At 43.8% G+C, this 20,791-nt stretch overlaps 1 protein-coding gene across 1 annotated transcript in view; it reads right to left on the reverse strand.

Annotated features, from left to right (window-relative positions):
- Nucleotides 1–5,148: 5,148 nt before the first annotated feature.
- Nucleotides 5,149–20,791, reverse strand: part of abca2 (ATP-binding cassette, sub-family A (ABC1), member 2) — an 83,058-nt gene continuing 67,415 nt past the window's right edge. Inside the window, exons 38-49 of the mRNA XM_079566644.1 lie at nt 20,242–20,365; nt 18,797–18,929; nt 17,177–17,297; nt 16,593–16,771; nt 13,872–14,013; nt 13,274–13,408; nt 13,096–13,199; nt 10,539–10,631; nt 10,366–10,468; nt 9,286–9,423; nt 9,011–9,220; nt 5,149–5,810 (exon numbers count right to left, since the gene is read on the reverse strand). Coding sequence (XP_079422770.1) covers nt 5,775–5,810; nt 9,011–9,220; nt 9,286–9,423; nt 10,366–10,468; nt 10,539–10,631; nt 13,096–13,199; nt 13,274–13,408; nt 13,872–14,013; nt 16,593–16,771; nt 17,177–17,297; nt 18,797–18,929; nt 20,242–20,365 — 1,518 coding nt within the window. The 3' untranslated portion in view covers nt 5,149–5,774. The remainder of the gene's footprint in view (nt 5,811–9,010; nt 9,221–9,285; nt 9,424–10,365; nt 10,469–10,538; nt 10,632–13,095; nt 13,200–13,273; nt 13,409–13,871; nt 14,014–16,592; nt 16,772–17,176; nt 17,298–18,796; nt 18,930–20,241; nt 20,366–20,791) is intronic.

Consider the following 20,791-nt stretch of genomic DNA (forward strand, 5'->3'; position numbering starts at 1 on the left):
CAATTGTCAAAAAAATAAAGTAAATTAAAGTACATTGTCAGAAAACACAATACAACGTACATCAATACTGGGTTTAGAAATGGATCCCGAGAGGAAAATAGCAATCACTCAGAAGCAAAGATTTAAGAGGTTTTCTAAGCTGAATTGGGGAAAGCTCCGTGAGAGGAGTTGGCAGGATCTTCCATATTTTGGGTCCCGTGTATAGAACACTGAGCTAAAGGTGCTCTGGTTAGATTGCTGCTGCGAGTGGGAAATCTAAGAAATTCATTGTTAAAGGAGAACATGTTATTGAGGTGCTGTGGCCCTTTAACGGAAGCGTAAACAAAGTGACCAACTTGGAAGTGGTGAACCTGGTAAACGCTAAGAACACCGGCTTTAGCAAACAGGGCCTTGAGGAGCGTCTACGATCGACACAAAAGATTATTCTTAAGGCTCGTTTCTGCAGATGAAGACTTGAGTGCTGGCCCAAGCAATATTACAATCATTAATATATGGATATATCATTGTGTAATACAAGATCTTTGCAACATTTGTGTTGATCAGATGCCTGGATTTTCCCAATATACGACTGCTTTGGCTGTTTTTGTACTTACACTTAAAGTGTGGTTTCCAGGTCAGGGATTCATCCACCAGGACTCCGAGGAAGCGAGCTGAACTCACACTCCTGATGGGAATGCCATCAATTTGGATTTTTATAGAAGGGTTTAAACTTTTATGTTGTGTCCCAAAAAATATAAAACATGTCAAAAAAAACGTAGCGAAAACACAACCAAAAAGAACAAACGTGACAATCAAAACGAGGATGAAATGTAGACTACTTTTGTAGGTCTTAGCTTTCAAATGAAGAAGCTTTCAGTTTTGGGTAAAGCCGAACTGGAGAAAATGCGAAAGAATGGACAGAGCCATGTTTAAATGTCTGCTTTTATTTTGTGACATCTTAGTTTAAAAAAAAAGGAATTATGTTTATGTCTTGAGTGGAAAAATCTGCAAAAATGTTTCCTCTTATCATGACATGAACCAAGCACATTTTCTCCAGTGTGGCTTTACCCAAATCTAAAAAGCTTCTCGCCTAGATAGCAACAGTTGCCACAAGGTTTATTTTCCTCCTCGTTATCTTTTTGGGTTTGCAAAGTCCCCAAGTGAGGCAGGAAGTAGCTCTTGAATGTGTTTGTGAGCGCAGAGGCCAGTATAGAATCCATAGTGTGCTGTGGGGACGGTGTGGGCCGAGTGCGGGGCCTGCCGTGGGGCCTGCCGTGGGGCCCCTTGTGCCGGGGCTGAGGGGAAGCGGGGGTGGTGCGTTTTCACGAGGTGAGAACTTTAGCGGAACAGACTCTTTTCCGTTGGACGCATTTCTGAGCGACCTTCACCAGGGAACGCAGAAATGTCTGAACACTTGCAAAGGCATCACTGTGATACTGGAAAAGTTTTCACAATTTCAATGTGATGCACGAGAACTGGATCAATCTGCAACATCATCAACTTTATTATAACTAGCAATCCATCGGAACAGCACGTCTCCTTCATTAACGATGTCTTCTTATCGATGCTCCGCAGACTCTTCTCATTATAAACCTGCAGGCGCGGAGCCGCTGCAGATCCACACACCACTTTCGCTTCATCCAGGGCTGGACTGGCAGAAAAAATCGGCCCGGGACTTTTGGATCAAGACCGGCCCTCTAAAAAAAAAAAAACTGTCATATTCAATGGAATAGTCGAGGTGATGAGCAAAACAATGAGCCCTTGGCTTGAACTAAAACAGTATAAGCTTCGAATCGAGGACAATAGTTGCTGTTGTTTCTGCCGAATTCAAGCTAACACCTCAGAGACTCAACACTTTAATCTTTTCATTTATACCTTGAAGGAACTTTTGTAAAACTTCTAAACAATTTTAAAATGTGCGTTCCGTTAATGAAGTTCCACTCGCAACTGCAACACAAATAAACTTCCCAAAACCAACCACATGATCCCACTGTAGGTTTAAGATGAAACGGTAAAACTCACCACAGAGTTCAGGAGGTGTGGATTGAGAACAGAAATCCCAAAAAGGCCAAACATTGTAAATCCTTTCAATGGAAACTAGAAGATTTCCAAACTGCACTGACGACGAGTCACCTGACAACTCCCAGCATGCACTTCTTTGCTAACATTTGTCTAAAATGTATAAAAAATAGGTCTGAGGTTCTGTGGGTCCTGGAGGGAGTTACAATAAACTATTTCCCTTTTATATTCGCAGTGTGAGGGGCATGAGTGTTATGTTCCAGAGGCCCATTGCTCATTATATGGTAAATGGTAAATGGTAAATGGTCTCAACTTATATAGCGCTTTTCCACCTACATTAGGCACTCAAAGCGCTTTACAGCAAGGATCCACTCACCCATTCATACTCTCATTCATACACCAATGTACGCAGACACTGGGGGCAATGTGGGTGAAGTGTCTTGCCCAAGGACACAACGACAGTGTACACTTTCAGGAGGTGGGAATCGAACCCCTGACCTTCCGATCATGAGACGACCCGCTCTACCATCTGCGCCACCGTCGCCCCATGCAGAGGTTTTCTTTACAGCAGGACATGGTGCGTTGTCATGCATGGAGATGATTTTGTTCGGGAAAACACGGCTCTTCTTTTTGTAGCATAGAAGACAGTGGTCAGTCAGAAACTCCACATATTTTTCAAAGGTCATTTTCACACCTTCAGGGAGCCTAAAGGGGGCGACCAGCTCTCTCCCCATGATTCTGGCCCCAAACATGACTCCGCCCCCTTCTTACAGACGTCACACCTGTGTTGGGACATGGTGGTCATTCACCAACCATCCACTACTCCATCCATCTGACCATCCAGGGTCACACGGCCTCATCAGTGAACAAGACTGTTTGAAAATGAGTCTTCATGTATTTCTGAGCCACTGCAGCCGTTTCTGTTCTTCAGCTTCAATTAACAGTTTAGGGGAGGCCGGACAGAGGGTTTATGCACAACTGCAGCCTCTGGAGGGTCCTACACCTTGATGTTCGGGAGACTCCAGAGGCACCAGCAGCTTCAAATACCTGCTTGGTGCTTTGTAGCAGCTGTTCTACTCATCTGATGTATTTGTCTGGCAGAAACCATCCTTATTGTGCCTTTATCTGCATAAACCCAAGTGTGTCTGAATCATCCACAAATCTCCGTACGATGATAACGCTTAATCTTTCATGAAATATCAAAGGTTTTCATACCTAGACCAAGACATTCAACTATTTTACGTTTGTCATCAGCAGAGAGATCCTTTTTCTTTCCCATATTGCTTGAAAATGATGATCTGCTAAATAAAGTGGAACATCCTTTTTCAATAGTTTTTCCCTTAACTGGGCTTAACCTGAAAACTAATCATCCCAGGTCTCTGAGATTCATGTCAGTGATTCAAAGAGCCCCGAGACACAAATCCATCCACGAGTTTCATTGAAAACCTTTTTTTTTTTTTAACCTTTTTGACACTGAAATACAATTTGCATAATAACTTGTAAAGTCTGGGCTGTTCTAGGGTCCGCGCAGGACATTTAAACAAGTCCGTCTGATTCTGTCGTCTCAATAAACACTTGTAAACATGCGACTGCTTCGTCAGAAACAACGTCACCATGGAGCTGACAAGGACATCCTTTGACCCTTGATCACAAAAATAGAGGAAGGAAAAGAGATCGGTGAGAAAATGACCTGTGTAGGTGCAGATCCTCTTCTGCGCGCCACGGTTACAAGTTGAATTAGTCTGCTCCTCTGTATGTATTTCAGCTTTAAAGCACTAAGTAAATCATGCAACTGCTGAGCATGAGGTTTTTTTACTCATTGATTGTCCATGAGAGTAAATACTACTCTGACAGAAAAGACAAAGAGAGAGAGGGATATTGTACATCCAAATACACAATGGAGATCATTTGTTTCACTCAAACTTGGCTCTAAATACTGTGTAAGTCGAGCTAGCCCGCAGTTAGCATTGCTGGTAAGTCTCTTCTGATCGTGATTTCATTAGTGTGTATTGGTGCTCCGGGTCGAAGCAGGGAAAGCTGCAAGTGTGGTTTTCTGGCCAGAGCAGGGGAAGATGAAAGACCCCCCAATCATCCCATTAACACCTGTATTACCCCCAGAGGGACAACGGAAAGGATTTATTAAGGTAAATAAGATACTTAGTTCTTTTTTAAATACCATTAATTTAATAAACATTTCACAATAGCTTTTTTTAATGTCAAAATAGGTCAGTTTATTATCTCTCCTGTTTAAATCAAAACCACAAGAAGCATGCACAAATGATAATATATAACTTACTTTGAAATGAATTGGAATCAATAAGAGAAATGATCAATATCATTGATATCGATGAAAAGAATTAACATTCCTAATTATAACAATAAAACAACTGAAGTGGATGGAAGATACTGTTACTGTAGTTACTGTAGTTACTGTCACTGTAGTTACTGTAATTACTGTTACTGTAATTACTGTTACTGTAGTTACTGTAGTTACTGTAATTACTGTCACTGCAGTTACTGTAGTTACATTACTGTAGTTACTGTAATTACTGTCACTGTACTTACTGTAGTTACTGTTACTGTAGTTACTGTAATTACTGTCACTGAAGTTACTGTACTTACTGTATGTAGTTACTGTAGTAACTGTATGTAGCTACTGTAATTACTGTTACTGTAATTACTGTTACTGTAGTTACTGTAGTTACTGTAATTACCGTCACATGCAGTTACTGTAGTTACTGTTACTGTAATTACTGTCACTGTACTTACTGTAGTTACTGTTACTGTAGTTACTGTCACTGTACTTACTGTAGTTACTGTTACTGTAGTTACTGTAATTACTGTCACTGTACTTACTGTAGTTACTGTTACTGTAGTTACTGTAATTACTGTCACTGAAGTTACTGTACTTACTGTATGTAGTTACTGTAGTGACTGTATGTAGCTACTGTAATTACTGTTACTGTAGTTGCTGTTACTGTATGTATTTACTGTAGTTACTGTAACTGTAGTTACTGTAATTACTGTCACTGTACTTACTGTAGTTACTGTTACTGTAGTTACTGTAATTACTGTCACTGAAGTTACTGTAATTACTGTTACTGTAGTTACTGTAGTAACTGTATGTAGCTACTGTAATTACTGTTACTGTAGTTGCTGTTACTGTTGTTACTGTATGTAATTACTGTAGTTACTGTCACTGTAGTTACTGTAATTACTGTTACTGTAGTTCTTTTGTGGACATAAATCACAGCAGTTCCACTCCAGAATAATAACGGACCAGATCTATCTTGGTTTATTCCTGGTTTCATCTCAGTTTAGTTCCGGATTAGTCCGAGTTTAGTCCGAGTTTAGTTCCGGTTTAGTCTTGGTTTTGTCCTGGTTTAGTCCCGGTTTACTCTTGGTTTATTCCTCTTGGATCACAGTGAGAAACTTTCCCAAACCTAAATCCCAAAGTGCTGAAAGTTTGACAGAGAACATTCGTCTGGTCTGTGACATCACAAAGATTATTTTCAACATGAACCATTGTCTTTAACACAGGTGTCAGCTCCGCCCTCAGACGTCGCCGCGGAAACCGCGTGAGTCCAATGAAGCTCCTCAGTCCCAAACCTTCGTCAGCTCCGCGAGTCTGCGTGAGTCTGCGTGAGTCTCCGTGAAGCGTTTGGTTTGTAGTCGTCCGCGGCGGCGTTCGGCCGGTGGATCCGTGCGCCGCGCTCCTCCCGCTCAGCCACGAGGTCCGTACGATGCGTTGGATCTCGGCGACGTCGTTTTCAGGTTCAGCACAAAGTGTCGGTGTTGAACGACAGCTGCACCTGAGACACGGGAGAAAAACACACCGTTTCAGATTGGTTCACATTCACAAACGAGAATCTGAGAGTTTAGGAACTTTTTACCCCCATTTACCCCCAACTGCTTTGATGTAATTTTTCCCACATCACGTACATCACGTTTTGAGTGCCATTAACTTATTTTTATTCATTTATTTTCTTGCTTTTGTTAATAATTTTTTTAAGATACATTTCATGTTTTTTTTTTTTAAATGTACATTTTTTGTACATTTTGTGTCAGTGTTTATAGAGTGAGCTGAGGTCGTACATGTGTTTATAGAGCGAGCTGAGGTCGTACATGTGTCAGTGTTTATAGAGTGAGCTGAGGTCGTACATGTGTCAGTGTTTATAGAGTGAGCTGAGGTCGTACATGTGTCAGTGTTTATAGAGTGAGCTGAGGTCGTACATGTGTTTATAGAGCGAGCTGAGGTCGTACATGTGTCAGTGTTTATAGAGTGAGCTGAGGTCGTACATGTGTCAGTGTTTATAGAGCGAGCTGAGGTCGTACATGTGTCAGTGTTTATAGAGCGAGCTGAGGTCGTACATGTGTCAGTGTTTATAGAGCGAGCTGAGGTCGTACATGTGTCAGTGTTTATAGAGTGAGCTGAGGTCGTACATGTGTCAGTGTTTATAGAGTGAGCTGAGGTCGTACATGTGTCAGTGTTTATAGAGTGAGCTGAGGTCGTACATGTGTCAGTGTTTATAGAGCGAGCTGAGGTCGTACATGTGCCAGTGTTTATAGAGTGAGCTGAGGTCGTACATGTGTCAGTGTTTATAGAGTGAGCTGAGGTCGTACATGTGTCAGTGTTTATAGAGCGAGCTGAGGTCGTACATGTGTCAGTGTTTATAGAGCGAGCTGAGGTCGTACATGTGTCAGTGTTTATAGAGCGAGCTGAGGTCGTACATGTGTCAGTGTTTATAGAGTGAGCTGAGGTCGTACATGTGTCAGTGTTTATAGAGCGAGCTGAGGTCGTACATGTGTCAGTGTTTATAGAGTGAGCTGAGGTCGTACATGTGTCAGTGTTTATAGAGCGAGCTGAGGTCGTACATGTGTCAGTGTTTATAGAGCGAGCTGAGGTCGTACATGTGTTTATAGAGTGAGCTGAGGTCGTACATGTGTCAGTGTTTTATAGAGAGAGCTGAGGTCGTACATGTGTCAGTGTTTATAGAGTGAGCTGAGGTCGTACATGTGTCAGTGTTTATAGAGTGAGCTGAGGTCGTACATGTGTTTATAGAGCGAGCTGAGGTCGTACATGTGTCAGTGTTTATAGAGCGAGCTGAGGTCGTACATTTGTCAGTGTTTGTAGAGTGAGCTGAGGTCGTACATGTGTATATAGAGTGAGCTGAGGTCGTACATGTGTCAGTGTTTATAGAGAGAGCTGCGGTCGTACATGTGTCAGTGTTTATAGAGTGAGCTGAGGTCGTACATGTGTCAGTGTTTATAGAGCGAGCTGAGGTCGTACATGTGTCAGTGTTTATAGAGAGAGCTGAGGTCGTACATGTGTCAGTGTTTATAGAGTGAGCTGAGGTCGTACATGTGTCAGTGTTTATAGACCGAGCTGAGGTCGTACATGTGCCAGTGTTTATAGAGTGAGCTGAGGTCGTACATGTGTCAGTGTTTATAGAGAGAGCTGAGGTCGTACATGTGTCAGTGTTTATAGACCGAGCTGAGGTCGTACATGTGCCAGTGTTTATAGAGTGAGCTGAGGTCGTACATGTGTCAGTGTTTATAGAGAGAGCTGAGGTCGTACATGTGTCAGTGTTTATAGAGCGAGCTGAGGTCGTACATGTGTCAGTGTTTGTAGAGTGAGCTGAGGTCGTACATGTGTATATAGAGTGAGCTGAGGTCGTACATGTGTCAGTGTTTATAGAGAGAGCTGCGGTCGTACATGTGTCAGTGTTTATAGAGTGAGCTGAGGTCGTACATGTGTCAGTGTTTATAGAGTGAGCTGAGGTCGTACATGTGTCAGTGTTTATAGAGTGAGCTGAGGTCGTACATGTGTCAGTGTTTATAGAGTGAGCTGAGGTCGTACATGTGTCAGTGTTTATAGAGTGAGCTGAGGTCGTACATGTGTCAGTGTTTATAGAGTGAGCTGAGGTCGTACATGTGTCAGTGTTTATAGAGAGAGCTGAGGTCGTACATGTGTCAGTGTTTATAGAGCGAGCTGAGGTCGTACATGTGTCAGTGTATATAGAGTGAGCTGAGGTCGTACATGTGTCAGTGTTTATAGAGTGAGCTGAGGTCGTACATGTGTCAGTGTTTATAGAGTGAGCTGAGGTCGTACATGTGTCAGTGTTTATAGAGAGAGCTGAGGTCGTACATGTGTCAGTGTTTATAGAGCGAGCTGAGGTCGTACATGTGTCAGTGTTTATAGAGCGAGCTGAGGTCGTACATGTGTCAGTGTTTATAGAGAGAGCTGAGGTCGTACATGTGTCAGTGTTTATAGAGTGAGCTGAGGTCGTACATGTGTCAGTGTTTATAGACCGAGCTGAGGTCGTACATGTGTCAGTGTTTATAGAGTGAGCTGAGGTCGTACATGTGTCAGTGTTTATAGAGTGAGCTGAGGTCGTACATGTGTCAGTGTTTATAGAGTGAGCTGAGGTCATACATGTGTATATAGAGTGAGCTGCGGTCGTACATGTGTATATAGAGTGAGCTGCAGTCGTACATGTGTCAGTGTTTATAGAGTGAGCTGAGGTCATACATGTGTATATAGAGTGAGCTGAGGTCGTACATGTGTATATAGAGTGAGCTGAGGTCGTACATGTGTATATAGAGTGAGCTGAGGTCGTACATGTGTTTATAGAGTGAGCTGAGGTCGTACATGTGTATATAGAGTGAGCTGCAGTCGTACATGTGTATATAGAGTGAGCTGAGGTCGTACATGTGTTTATAGAGTGAGCTGAGGTCGTACATGTGTTTATAGAGTGAGCTGCAGTCGTACATGTGTATATAGAGTGAGCTGAGGTCGTACATGTGTATATAGAGTGAGCTGCAGTCGTACATGTGTATATAGAGTGAGCTGAGGTCGTACATGTGTTTATAGAGTGAGCTGAGGTCGTACATGTGTTTATAGAGTGAGCTGCAGTCGTACATGTGTATATAGAGTGAGCTGAGGTCGTACATGTGTATATAGAGTGAGCTGCAGTCGTACATGTGTATATAGAGTGAGCTGCAGTCGTACCCGCTCCTCCTCGAAGCTGATCAGCCCCTCGTCATCATCATCACTGAGCTCCTCTGGGGCTTCGCTGATCAGAGCCGACAGCTCCGTCTGAGCAGAGCGAGACTTCAACAGGCTCAGGATCCTCTGCAGAGGCGAATGTCCTCCAGAGGGGGGCGCCACCTCCTGCAGCTCCAGGTTGTCGCTCTGCTGCTTTGCAAAGTTCACAAACACCTGAAGAGGAAACACACATGTTTTCAGCACATATATAAACCTGCTCACGGTCCAGGTCCACTCACGTTGTCCAGCGTGGTCTGGCTCACAGAATAGTCCTGGATTCCCAGCAGGTCCACCACACGCTGCATTTTACTGAAAACCTGCCCCAGAGCCAGGCGCTCGGACTTCAGCTGGAACTGGACTTTAGTGTGGTGCCGCTCCTACAGTGACAAGACAGTTTCAGGAAAACAAGGGGTTCGGGGCAGACAGGTCTGTGGTCTCTTTGATCCATTTCCCCAGTTTTTGTCCCTTGCCTTTGGTCTTTTTCGACTGTTTTTGTGTTTTTCTGCCATTTCTTGTAATTTTTCTCTCTGTTGCCATTTTCTTCCAATATTTCTACGTTTTTTCTTGGGGGGTTTGGATCATTTCACTAGTTATTTTGTCATTTCATTTTTTTTTTGTCTTCTTTTTGGTCACTTTTCTCCTGTATTTTGTCATTTTCCATTTTTTTCCATTCCCCCCCCTGTAATTTTTCTTGTTATTTTTTTTTTTCAGTTTTTGTGTGTGTTTTTTTTCCTTCTGTTTCTTGGGCTTTTTGAGTCATTTTCAGGTTATTTGGTCATGTTTTGCTCCTGTTTTCCCCCATGTTTGTCATTATACATATTTTGGGGTCATTTTTCTTCTGTTTCTGTCATTTTTATTCCACTATTTGTAAATTTGTGTTATTTTTCTCCTGCTTCTTGTCATTTTTTTTCAGTTACTGTATGTCACATTTCTAGTTTGTCATTTCCTTTTGTATTTTTGTAATTTTTTCTCTTGTTTTTTTGTCATTAGACATTGTCATCCCTTATTATTATTATTATTATTATTATTCTCTATATATTCTATTTTCATAAACTTAAGTGTTCAAAAAGGAGTAGCCCATTTTTGGGGGGCACTTTTTATTTGTTTTCTTGTCATTTCCTTCTGTGTTGTTGTCAATACCATCACATTTTTTAAACCATACTTTTTTGGCATGTTTTACTGTAGAGTCCTTTTATTGTATTTTACAGTACTTTGAGTATAGTTCCATCCAACACTTTTTCAGTCAGTTTGCAGTACTTTGTCGTGTAGTTCTATCCAATACATGTAATGTGGTTTTGCAGTAGTGTGGTGCGGTCGACCTTGAGCAGAGCCTCGGGGAAGTTTCTGTTGAAGAATCGAACCACTTCCTTCACGTTGGAGCTTGATTTGGTCCTGACCGTGATCATGTAGCCGTCCCCAAACCTGGAGAAAAACAGAACAGCATCAGTGTGACTGGGGTTTGCTGAGTGTGACGGACTGAAGCCGGTCTGACCTGTTCTTGAGGTGCTGGATGCTGCCCAGACACTTGAAGCGGCCGTTCACCATGATCCCGAGGCGAGTGCAGAGCGCCTCACACTCCTCCATACTGTCAGAATAATAATAATAATAATAATAATACATCAAACATGTATAGCGCTTTTTTTGGACACTCAAAGACGCTTTACATGTGGAAAAAAACAAAAATAAGGGTAAAAAAATAAGGGAAAAGCCAGGCTAATGGGCTGTGGGTGTGAGTTCCAGAGGGTGGGGGCGGCGATGGCGAAGGCTCGGCCCCCCAAGGTCCGGCGGTTAGTGCGGGTGACGGAGTGAGGTGGTTGGAGTCGGCGGCGGGTGGGTTGGTGTTGTTGCAGGAGCTCGGTGAGGTCGGGCGGGGCCAGGTTATGGAGGGATTTTGTAGGTGAGGAGGAGGAGCTTGTATTGAATACGATATTGAACAGGGAGCCAGTGGAGCTGTTGGAGGACGGGGGGGATGTGTTCTCTGGACCGGGTGTGGGTGAGGAGGAGGGGCAGCAGAGTTCTGGATGTATTGCAGTTTTTGGAGGTGATGGTGGGAAGTACGTAGAGGAGGCTATTGCAGTAGTCGAGTCTGGAAGTGATGAAAGCCTGGATGAGGATTTCAGCTGGAGACTGGGTAAGGGAGGGGCGGAGGCGGGCGATGCTGTGGAGGTGGAAGGAGGATGTTTTAGTGATGTGATTGATGTGTGTAAGGGAAGGGGTGACATTATGACCGTCGATGAGGAGGGTAAAGTTCTGGACAGAGGGGAGGAGAGATTTGGGGATGGTGATGGGGAGTTCTGTTTTATTGCTGTTGAGTTTGAGAAAGTTATTGTCCAATCAGGTTTTGATATCGGAGATGCAGTCAATGATGGAGGAGAGGGTAACCGGGGGGATGGATTTGGTGGAGATGTAGATGGTGAAGAGGACGGGGCCAAGCACAGAACCTTGGGGGACACTGTGGGTGACGGGGGAAGTGCGGGAGTTACAGTTGTTGACAGAGACGAAGTGGTGACGGTCGGAGAGGTAGGAGGTGAACCAGAGGAGAAGTAGAGACTGTACACAAGGAGCAGATACTTCAGTACTGCACACAAGGAGCAAATACTTCAGTATTGTACACAAGCGCCTCCTGTGGCAGAAACAGCTCAGTGTTTGGAGGTTGGACTTTTTGGGCCCCTGGAAAGTGTGGAGTCTGAAGGAGAGACTAAAGTGGAGAAGTTGAGAGATAGAATTTTGTACATGGTTTTATATTACTTTTTAGAAAGCCAAAATTATACATATATTTCATTAATATTTGGTAAAATTGCCTTTAAGCTATATATTTTGTGTCAAATGTTTTGAATTTCCTTCCACAAGCTTCTCACAATAGTTGCAGGAGTTTTGGTCCATTCGTCCAAACAGAACAAAGTCAAAACAGCCAAACAGTCACTGAGACACATTTGTAGGCCACCTTGCGTGCCTATGCCTTTTCAGCTCTGCCCATACATTTTCAACAGGATGACTTTGTGATTACTGCTTCAAAACATTGACTTTGCTAACCTTAAGCCACTTATTGACCATAGGCTTTGGGAATTGTCCATTTGGAAGACCCATCTGCGCCCAAACTTTAACTTTAACTTGAGATTTTTCTCCAATATCTCCACATAGAGTTCTTTCTTCATGAAGTCGTCTACTTTGTGAAATGCACCAGTCCCTCCCTCAGCAAAACAACCCCACAGCATGATGCTGCCCCCCCCGTATTTCACAGTTGGGATTGCACTTTTTTCTCCAAAAAAATGTAAGTCTTTATCCTTGTGTGCATTCTGGCTTAAGGGGAGACACTACAGGCAAAACTCAATTTTTTCAGTTTTCAGGTTTTGGGCCAAATTGGTCTCTGAACATATAAGCTTTCACCTGGAAACAGAAAATATGCCTAATCTTCACAATAACATGTTTAAATATTGCGCTGATTCAATGTTCCCCCATAGACTTATATGGGAGAATGCAATTTCAAAGCCCTTTTTCTCAAAACACATTTTTCTGTCATTGTGGCGACACTATGTCCACGTCAGTCGGACCTAAAGACTTCAAATTTTCCAGCCTTGGACTGAACAATATTTGGAAGATTTTTTAGAGGGATTTTTTATTATCTAATCCCTAGCCCCATTTATTGAGTTTTGAATGTCAAAAAATAAGGCGAAAATAATTTTTTTTACACATTTTTCCACTAAAACACTAAAAACTTATTTTAAAATTAAACAAGAAATCCAAAATCCCCTCTGAGAAAGTCTTGGTAACTCATTTATCAATAAAATGAAACCATAAATTTGAATGTAGCTCTATCCATTATTCAGATTTCGGCGCCGAAAGATGGAAAATTTGGGGTATTTTTAAGCATAAAACACCTTGTTCTTATATGAAAAGATAAAATGACAGAAAACTTGCAATGTATTTTTTTCTCACATTTATGCCAGTGATCGACGGCAAAAGTTTCAAATTGATATCTGTAAATTTACATTTATTCCCTATTCACCTGCAGTGTCTCTTAAGAGACGTCGCCGCGGTAACTGCCTCACCTGTGTGACGTCAGCACTACGGAGCGTCCTGTTTTGATGATGTCGAGGATCAGGTTCCACAGAAAGCGCCGCGCTTTAGGGTCCATCCCCGTCGTGGGCTCGTCCTGAGGAGACGCCAAACAACATGAAAACGGTTTAATCCGAGTTGGAACAGAAAAACCTTAAGTCTGTTACTCACGAGGAATATGAGCGGAGGGAAGCCGATGAGCGCGATGGCGGCCGACAGTTTGCGCTTGTTGCCGCCGCTGTAGGTTCCGGCTGGTTCGTCTGCAAATTTACACAGATCCAACTTCTCCAGCGCCCACTGCACCACCTGCAGGAGAGCCACAGCACTGCAGTCACTCCAAAACAATTAAGGCCTTGTTTTTTGAGTTCATAGATAAATCAGGAATTGCTGGGTTGCAGGTGACATCACAGCATTCTAAAGGCCAATACTATTGTATGGAGGAAAAATTATTTTGTTTTTGAGGAAATTTTTGGTCTTGTACAGAGAGATGATGGACCCAGTGAATGATATTAATGATATTTTTTGTAATTCATACATTTTCTTTTGAGCTATGACTTGTGAAAGTGTAATGCTTTTAATAGGAAAAACTGGCTCCTGCCCCCCGCTGGGCCCGATGACATCATCACATTCTAGAACCTGCAACCCAGCAATAAGGCAGGAATTAGATATAGAAAAATCTCTTTGAAAAACGGCGTCTGATAAATAAGTCCTTTAAATTTTACAACAGTGGTTTGGGAGGGCCGCTGGTGCACAGAACAGGGAGTCTGACCTTGGACTGGTCGCTCCAGGGCGCCCCCCGCAGGCGCGTGTAGAGCTGCAGGTGCTCTCTGGCGGTGAGGTCGTCGAACAGAGCGTCAAACTGAGGACAGTAGCCCACACTCTGCTGCACCTTCAGCAGCTCCTTCAGGATACTGCGGACACACACACCGGGGTCAAACCACGAAAACGACACAGGTGCTTTGGTCTCAGACTTATTAGTTACAGGGATCTTGTGTAGCTTTTGATCAAATCAGTAAAAATTCTAATTTCAGCTTATTTTTTGGGTTCAAGGATATTGAAAAATGTGTTTGGACCTGTGTTGTTTTGGTCAGCGAGTAAAACGATATCATTACATCCATTACGACACAGCTTTTTCACAGCGATCAAACTGAGATTTTGGGCCAGATCTTGTGGCGGCGCACGGGGCGGCGCAGGCTCTTGGCGAATTATTTTCCGAGTGGCGGCGCTATATGTGCCATTGGCCTCCGCCACCTGTGAGGGGGCGTCACAAGAGGAGGCGACTGCACTGATGGAAACACGGCTGACATTCACTTCCTGGTTTACATTGCGCTGCCTTGCGTTCTTTCTTAAGCCCTAGGCTCTCACAGGTCAAACTAAAAACTTTATTTACCCCATCGTGAGCTAAACGATGTTCACGTCTCGAGAGAAAAAGAGCTACAGTGTCCGCTGTGGCGCGGATCGGCCCGCGCTTGGCGTGAACGCGAAGCAAAACAAAAGCACATGTTCACCCCCCACTCCCACACAACCACTCTCCTGGACGCGGAGTCGATCTGGTTGGAGGAAAATGTGTGTCTCCACCCACTTAAATGCGCTAAGTCTGGATCACAAAGATCACAAAGTGCGCCCCGACTGAGCGAAAAATGTCACGCTATCGTCTGCGTTTTGATGCACAAGATCGGGGCCCTTGATCTTTTCTCAGGACAACTTGTTTAACCCAGTGAAATACAGCAGCGTATGAACGCAGAGAGCTTGTTGATGAAGGTAGCACAGCTGTTAGTGCTCGTGCTTCACAGCTAGAAGGTCCCGGGTTCGATTCCCATGTGAAGTTTGCAGGTTCTCCCCGTGTCTGCGTAGGTTTCCTCCGGGTACTCCGGTTTACCTCTGAAAATGTTTCCATGAGGCCGTGAATGCATGGTGGTGTCAGAGGGACCGCTGGGGGTAGATGTGTGCAGTCACGATAGCGTTTCTGTCAGTCTCCCCCAGGGGAAACTGAACACCACTGAGTGTGTAGTGAACATCTCATGTAAAGCTTTGTGACTCTGTCTGTGAAAGGCACTATATAAATGAATGTGCAGACAGCGCTCTGGAAACAACAACAACAGCTGCTTTTGGAAAAAGTCATGTTCACTTCTGCCTTTTGTGGAGGAATCTGTTTGTCACAAGCTTCATCCCAATTTCCAATACTTATTTTCAATACTCATCCACCTAAATGAATTTGTGAAAATAATATTTCATTACTTCTTTTAAATGAAACTGAATAAAACTTGACTAAAACCTTTTTGAGCAAGAAATGAGCATTTTCAAGAAAACAACAACAAGTGGCATGTTCACACCAAATGTGTTTAGTTTGAAGTTTGTATATAAAATATAAGGCGCGGTTCAAGGAGCGCCGAGAGATCCCACAGTGCGTCCTGTGCCCCTTTAGCGGCGCGTTTTGAAGCTTTTTTCACATTGGACCTTTGGCAAAATTCGTGGTGTAAACTCGTACCATTCTTATGTGAGGCCGGTGTGCAGGGGCGTAGCACCAAATTCTGGGCCCTGGGTACAAACTATCTTGGTGATACTATGATGTCTCTGTGGCCACAGGCCTGAACAAAAAACTCAAGGGCTTCAGTCTGATTCAGTCGTCACCATATTTGAAGCCTTTAAGTGTATTGTCAGTAAATTGTTGTTGTAAAAAGTTACGCTGGAATAGGCTAAATGGCACGAGCTCCACCTTTCAGTAGAACCATGTTGACTCGTCTCCAAAGCTGCGCCTTTATAATACGTGAATCCAAATGCGCGCGGCTAATTAGCATCATTAATTTGGCGAAAATAGCGGCTTTTGTCCCTGTATTGGCCTGATGACAGTCAATTATAATAAATATGAGGAAAGAGAAACTTTAGAGGCTAAAACGAGGAGAGAAGCAGCTCTGTCTCTGACTCTGACTCAGCGCAGGCAGAGGCAGGACTCGCCTCACCTCATGTTTAAGCGTCATTTATGACAGAAAGTTTCCTCTAAGGTCCGCTAGAACAGGCTAGTGTTAAATAAAAGCACATAAGAGCGAGGCCAGACTAATATCTGTCTTTCCTCATAGCTCTGTGTCATTACATCACAGAGTCCACCTCATCAAAGTCACTGCAGAGCTGAAGTGCACGGTGCTGAACGCCGGTGTGTGGGCTGAACCATTTGGCACATTTTTAAAGGGGTGTCAGGGCCCTGAGATATTATCAATCATTATTGTTTGTGCAAAATTCTGTGTAGCACCCATTGTGTTTTAGCCCGAGTACAATACAGAACGAGGGCCCCTCCCCTGCTCTGGGCCCTGGGTACTCAGTACCCTTTACCCCCCCAGTCCGACGCCCCTGCCTGTGTGATCATTTCAAACAAAGACTTTTCATTTTGGAGAATAATCTTTCTAAATAAGTTCATGTAGGCGCTTTCGACCGAGTATTGTGAAGATTGGTGCATCCATTTGTTCGCAGGTGAAGCGCAGACACTGTGTCAGACCTGTGTCCGCTGATGAAGGCCTCTCCTCCGGTCGTGGTCTCGTCGCCCGTCAGCATTTTGAAGGTGGAGGTTTTCCCGGCGCCGTTGACCCCCAGCAAACCGAAGCATTCGCCTCGACGGACGCCCAGACACAGCCGGTCCACCGCCAGGATACGGCCCATTTTACGAGACTTGTACACCTGCCAACACAGCAACAGAAGGTTCCAGGCCGTGTTCCTGACCGCAAATCTCTTTCTTTTTTTGACTTCCTTTCCGGCCAATAATTCGTTAAGTCATTGAAGGGTTTATTTTGCGGCGTATTTAGTTTTTGATGAAAACTGAAACAAAAAACTACTGTAAAAAAAAGCCATGACATAAACGCTGAGACAACATGGCAAAAGAGTTATGCTCAGTTTTGTAGGTCTTAGCTTTCAAATGAAGGGGTGTGTGTAGATATAGACTGCAGAGTGTCAGAAACAGCGTTTGAAGGCAACGTCTCCAGGTGAATCTCTGGAGTAAAGCGGATCCAGTGAAATAACAAACAGGTCTGTGTGTAGCTTTATACACCCTGCGTGTTCCGGGAGGAGGTTCTGACAGACACGGACCTTGGTCAGGTTCTGGATCTTCAGCATGTCGTGGTCGGCGTCGCCTCGTAGGACCCTCCTCCGCTCGCACGCCACATCCTCGTCATCGTCGTCGATCGGCTGGACGCTCACGGGCAGCCGCCTGACCACCACAGGGAGCAGAGGTCGTGTGAGAACATTATGAAGAACTTACCAAGCTCCTCCCCAACCTTTTTTAGTTTAGTTTGTTTATTAAATTACTCCTTCTTTAGAGCTTTTCCTCAGAGCTTCACCACAAAACAAACATGAGTCTGCAGTGACGTCAGGGGCAACTAAAGCCGACAAATAATAAACAAATCAATCAATAAATCAAATATCTCTCCAAATGCTGAATTAAACAAGAACATCCTTTGTTACGGCAACTTATTGCATTTATTTGAATAATTAAAGTTTATATTTACACAAGAATAGTTTCTGCTTTAGGGACGATAGATTCTGTTTTAACGAGAAAAGATTCCGTTTTTTTCCTCGTAAAGTTTCTGTGTTTATGAGCAAAATAATCCAGTTTTTTTGAGGAGTGTAATTTCTGTTTTCACGACTACAATAAATCCAATACATTTTTACGAGTAAAGTTTCTGTTTTTATGACTGTGCCCTGGATATTGAGCTTGGGAAGTGACATGAGTGAGGGTCATGATGACGGGCGTGGTGCAGTGTTATATTCAAATATTTGAAATTAGCCAGACTGAATCCGAGAGATAGAAGCCAAACTCACAGCTTTAGTTGGTCAAAAACTACCCTTTGAACAAATACCAGCATCGGGAAATGCTCTAGTGAGCAGGAGAGATGCTTGGCAGAAAGTTTGCGCTATGTGCTGGCACGTTCTGCCGTCAACAAATTACTACACTCGAAAAAAAATGGGCATTTGACCCAGAACCACTCAAAGAGGGGGTATTGTGCTTATTTCAATCACATAGCACCAGTCTATAGCACACTACAATGATGACAAAACCTTCTGTTGGTCTGTAAATGCCGTAAAATGGCTGTAGTGAATGTCTTGAAATAGGCCTCTGTCTCTTTAAGAAGGTTCTGCTGAGGAGCAGTGGTTGGTTACTCGGCTGGTGATGAAAGCTCGGAGGCGTCTCCAGGAGGTGGGGGCGTTCCTAGGAGGACTCAGGCAAACCTATCCCTAAAATGGCCGCCATCAGAGTTTTTACAGATTACTCAAAAACACGTGAATGTGCCAAGGCAACACTTCAGGCATGTTTTTAATGAGGGAATGACATAATTACATGATGTAAAGCTTGAAAAAGTCAATTTTGCATAATACCCCCCCTTTAACAATGTTAGTTCTAGCTCATAGCAGTGGCCCATAAGGAGTCCCAATATCCTAAAGTGGTTTGGGGTCACTGGTTCAAATGTCAGAGCTATTCAAGTAAAACGGCATATTGTTTTCCATGGAGTTGCTAGTATAGTAATTTGCTGACAGTCCCTAACCACAGCAGAGCGACGGCTCAGTCATTTTGCTGATAAACACAATTTTTTTTAATTTGTTTATTGTTTAAACAGAAACTATTGTCATTAAAACATAAATATGCAATAGGTTGCTGTACTTTTTGCCCCCTGTGTGAGTGCTGTCGGGGGAGGCAGGGGGGGGACTCACGGTGGTTTGCGGAGGAAGTTGTACTGACAGAGGAGGGTGATGATGAAGCCCACAAAGCCCTCGATGCTCATGGCCACGAGGCCCCGGGTCACGATGTCCCACTGGAACGGAGACTTCACCTTATCGAACTGACCTGACGACAGAGGAGGTTTGTTTCGTGGTCATTAACAAAGTAAATCAAAGACAGTTCAGTACTTTACTCCAGTAGTATTTGTGTTGACAACTATTACTCCCCTCCATTTGAAAGATAAATATACTACTTTCTACCACTACTTTCAACTTTCACTCTCACTCTCTCCTCACTTTGCAATCTTACAGACTGTCACTTTAAGGAATTATTTGACTGAGCAATTTCTATTTTTATTGTTGAGATGAATTGTTGGGGTTCTGAATAAGTGACTGTAGGGAGTGCCTCTCCTGCTGTAGTACTCGTGTGTGTGTGTGTTTTGTAGGGCTGCCAGCTTTGGACGATTAGTCGACTAATTGGTCGATGTTGTTGTGGTCGACTAAGATTTTCATTGGTCGACTAAATGCACGCACTTTTGCAACAAATAAGATGCTTTGAATTTACACAAGAGGCCTGTGACAGATCTGTCTTTTACCTTGGGCTAATATTTCATTATAAAAACAGATCAAAGTTTTCAGACAGAGTGACCTTTGAATTGTTTGTGTGAAACACTTTTGCTAATAGAAAAAAAATAAAAAACAACTGAGGCGGCTCTGTGTCTTGGTAAGATGTTTCCTTCAATAGGCCAGACTTCTACAGTTGTTTAAACCTCAGATACTCTGGTTCTACAGTGAAACAGCCGATACGTGAGTCTGACGCCCGTCCTCTGTCAGCGGCTCTGCTCACACATACGGGAGAACGAAAGTGAAAGTAGCTACAACGTCAGGCTCAGCAGCTCCTGGACCTGCTGTGTCTTTCTCCACTTCATTCTGGCTTTTTCTGAGATAAATAAGACGAGGAGCTCCAAGTAACGTGAACTGATTCATCATTACACCGAGAAATGAAGCGGCCTGATATGAGTCTGACACGGTATGACGCCACATGTTTACATTACGGTGAAACAGAGACAAGTGTCACACGGAGATTTGAGAACAGGGACGATGATGGAAGAAGAAACTACTGCTTTATTTGGATTATATGGACGTGGACAGCACATGTACAGCAGATCGTGAGGGAGTCTGAGAGTAAAGGCAAAGGTGAGATTAATGTGACTTTTGACACTTAAACGCACTGTTTACGTTGCTTCTGTGTAAAAATAATAATAAATGAGTGCAGTTTGGGTCAGAAAAGTTGTAGTTTTGTCAGCGTCATGCCACGCCCCCTTTCAGTCGCCTGATCGTTGGTCCGAGCATGTTTTTAGTCGACCTTGGTCATTGACAGCCGTAGTATTTTGGAGGGTGGGGATGCGGTTACGAGTGTGTACGTCAGGAGGCAGTACCTATCTTGGCGTAGTACTCGTTGAGGTACTCGTTGTAGGCCATCTCCATCAGCCCGTGGCCCAGGTTGTAGTTGGGGAAGATGAGGAAGCAGGACTTCAGGTAACTGTTCACTCTCTTCAGATCCTGCACAAACCATTGTCACACTTTCGGCTCATTTGGGCATTTACCATTTTAATACAGAGAGCGGAACATCGGAGTACTCGTCAGGAAGTATCCGGTTACTCGGTGAGGAGCATCAGGAGATACCCATGAACTCATGAAGTTCAGTAAAAATCAGAAGATGAAAGGAAGGAGAGGGAGAGACAGGGGGAGAGAGAGACACAGGAGGGAGAGAGAGAGAGAGAGAGAGAGGGAGAGGGAGAGAGAGAGGGAGAGAGAGACAGGGGGAGAGAGAGACAGGGGAGAGAAAAATGGAGAGAGAGACACAGGAGGGAGGGAGAGACAGGGGGAGAGAGAGACACAGGAGGGAGAGAGAGAGAGAGAAAGAGAGAGAGGGAAAGAGAGACAGGGGGAGAGAGAGACAGGGGAGAGAAAAATGGAGAGAGAGAG

The sequence above is a fragment of the Gobius niger genome (genome assembly GCF_951799975.1).
Source record: "Gobius niger genome assembly, chromosome: 1".
Lineage (NCBI taxonomy): Eukaryota > Metazoa > Chordata > Actinopteri > Gobiiformes > Gobiidae > Gobius > Gobius niger.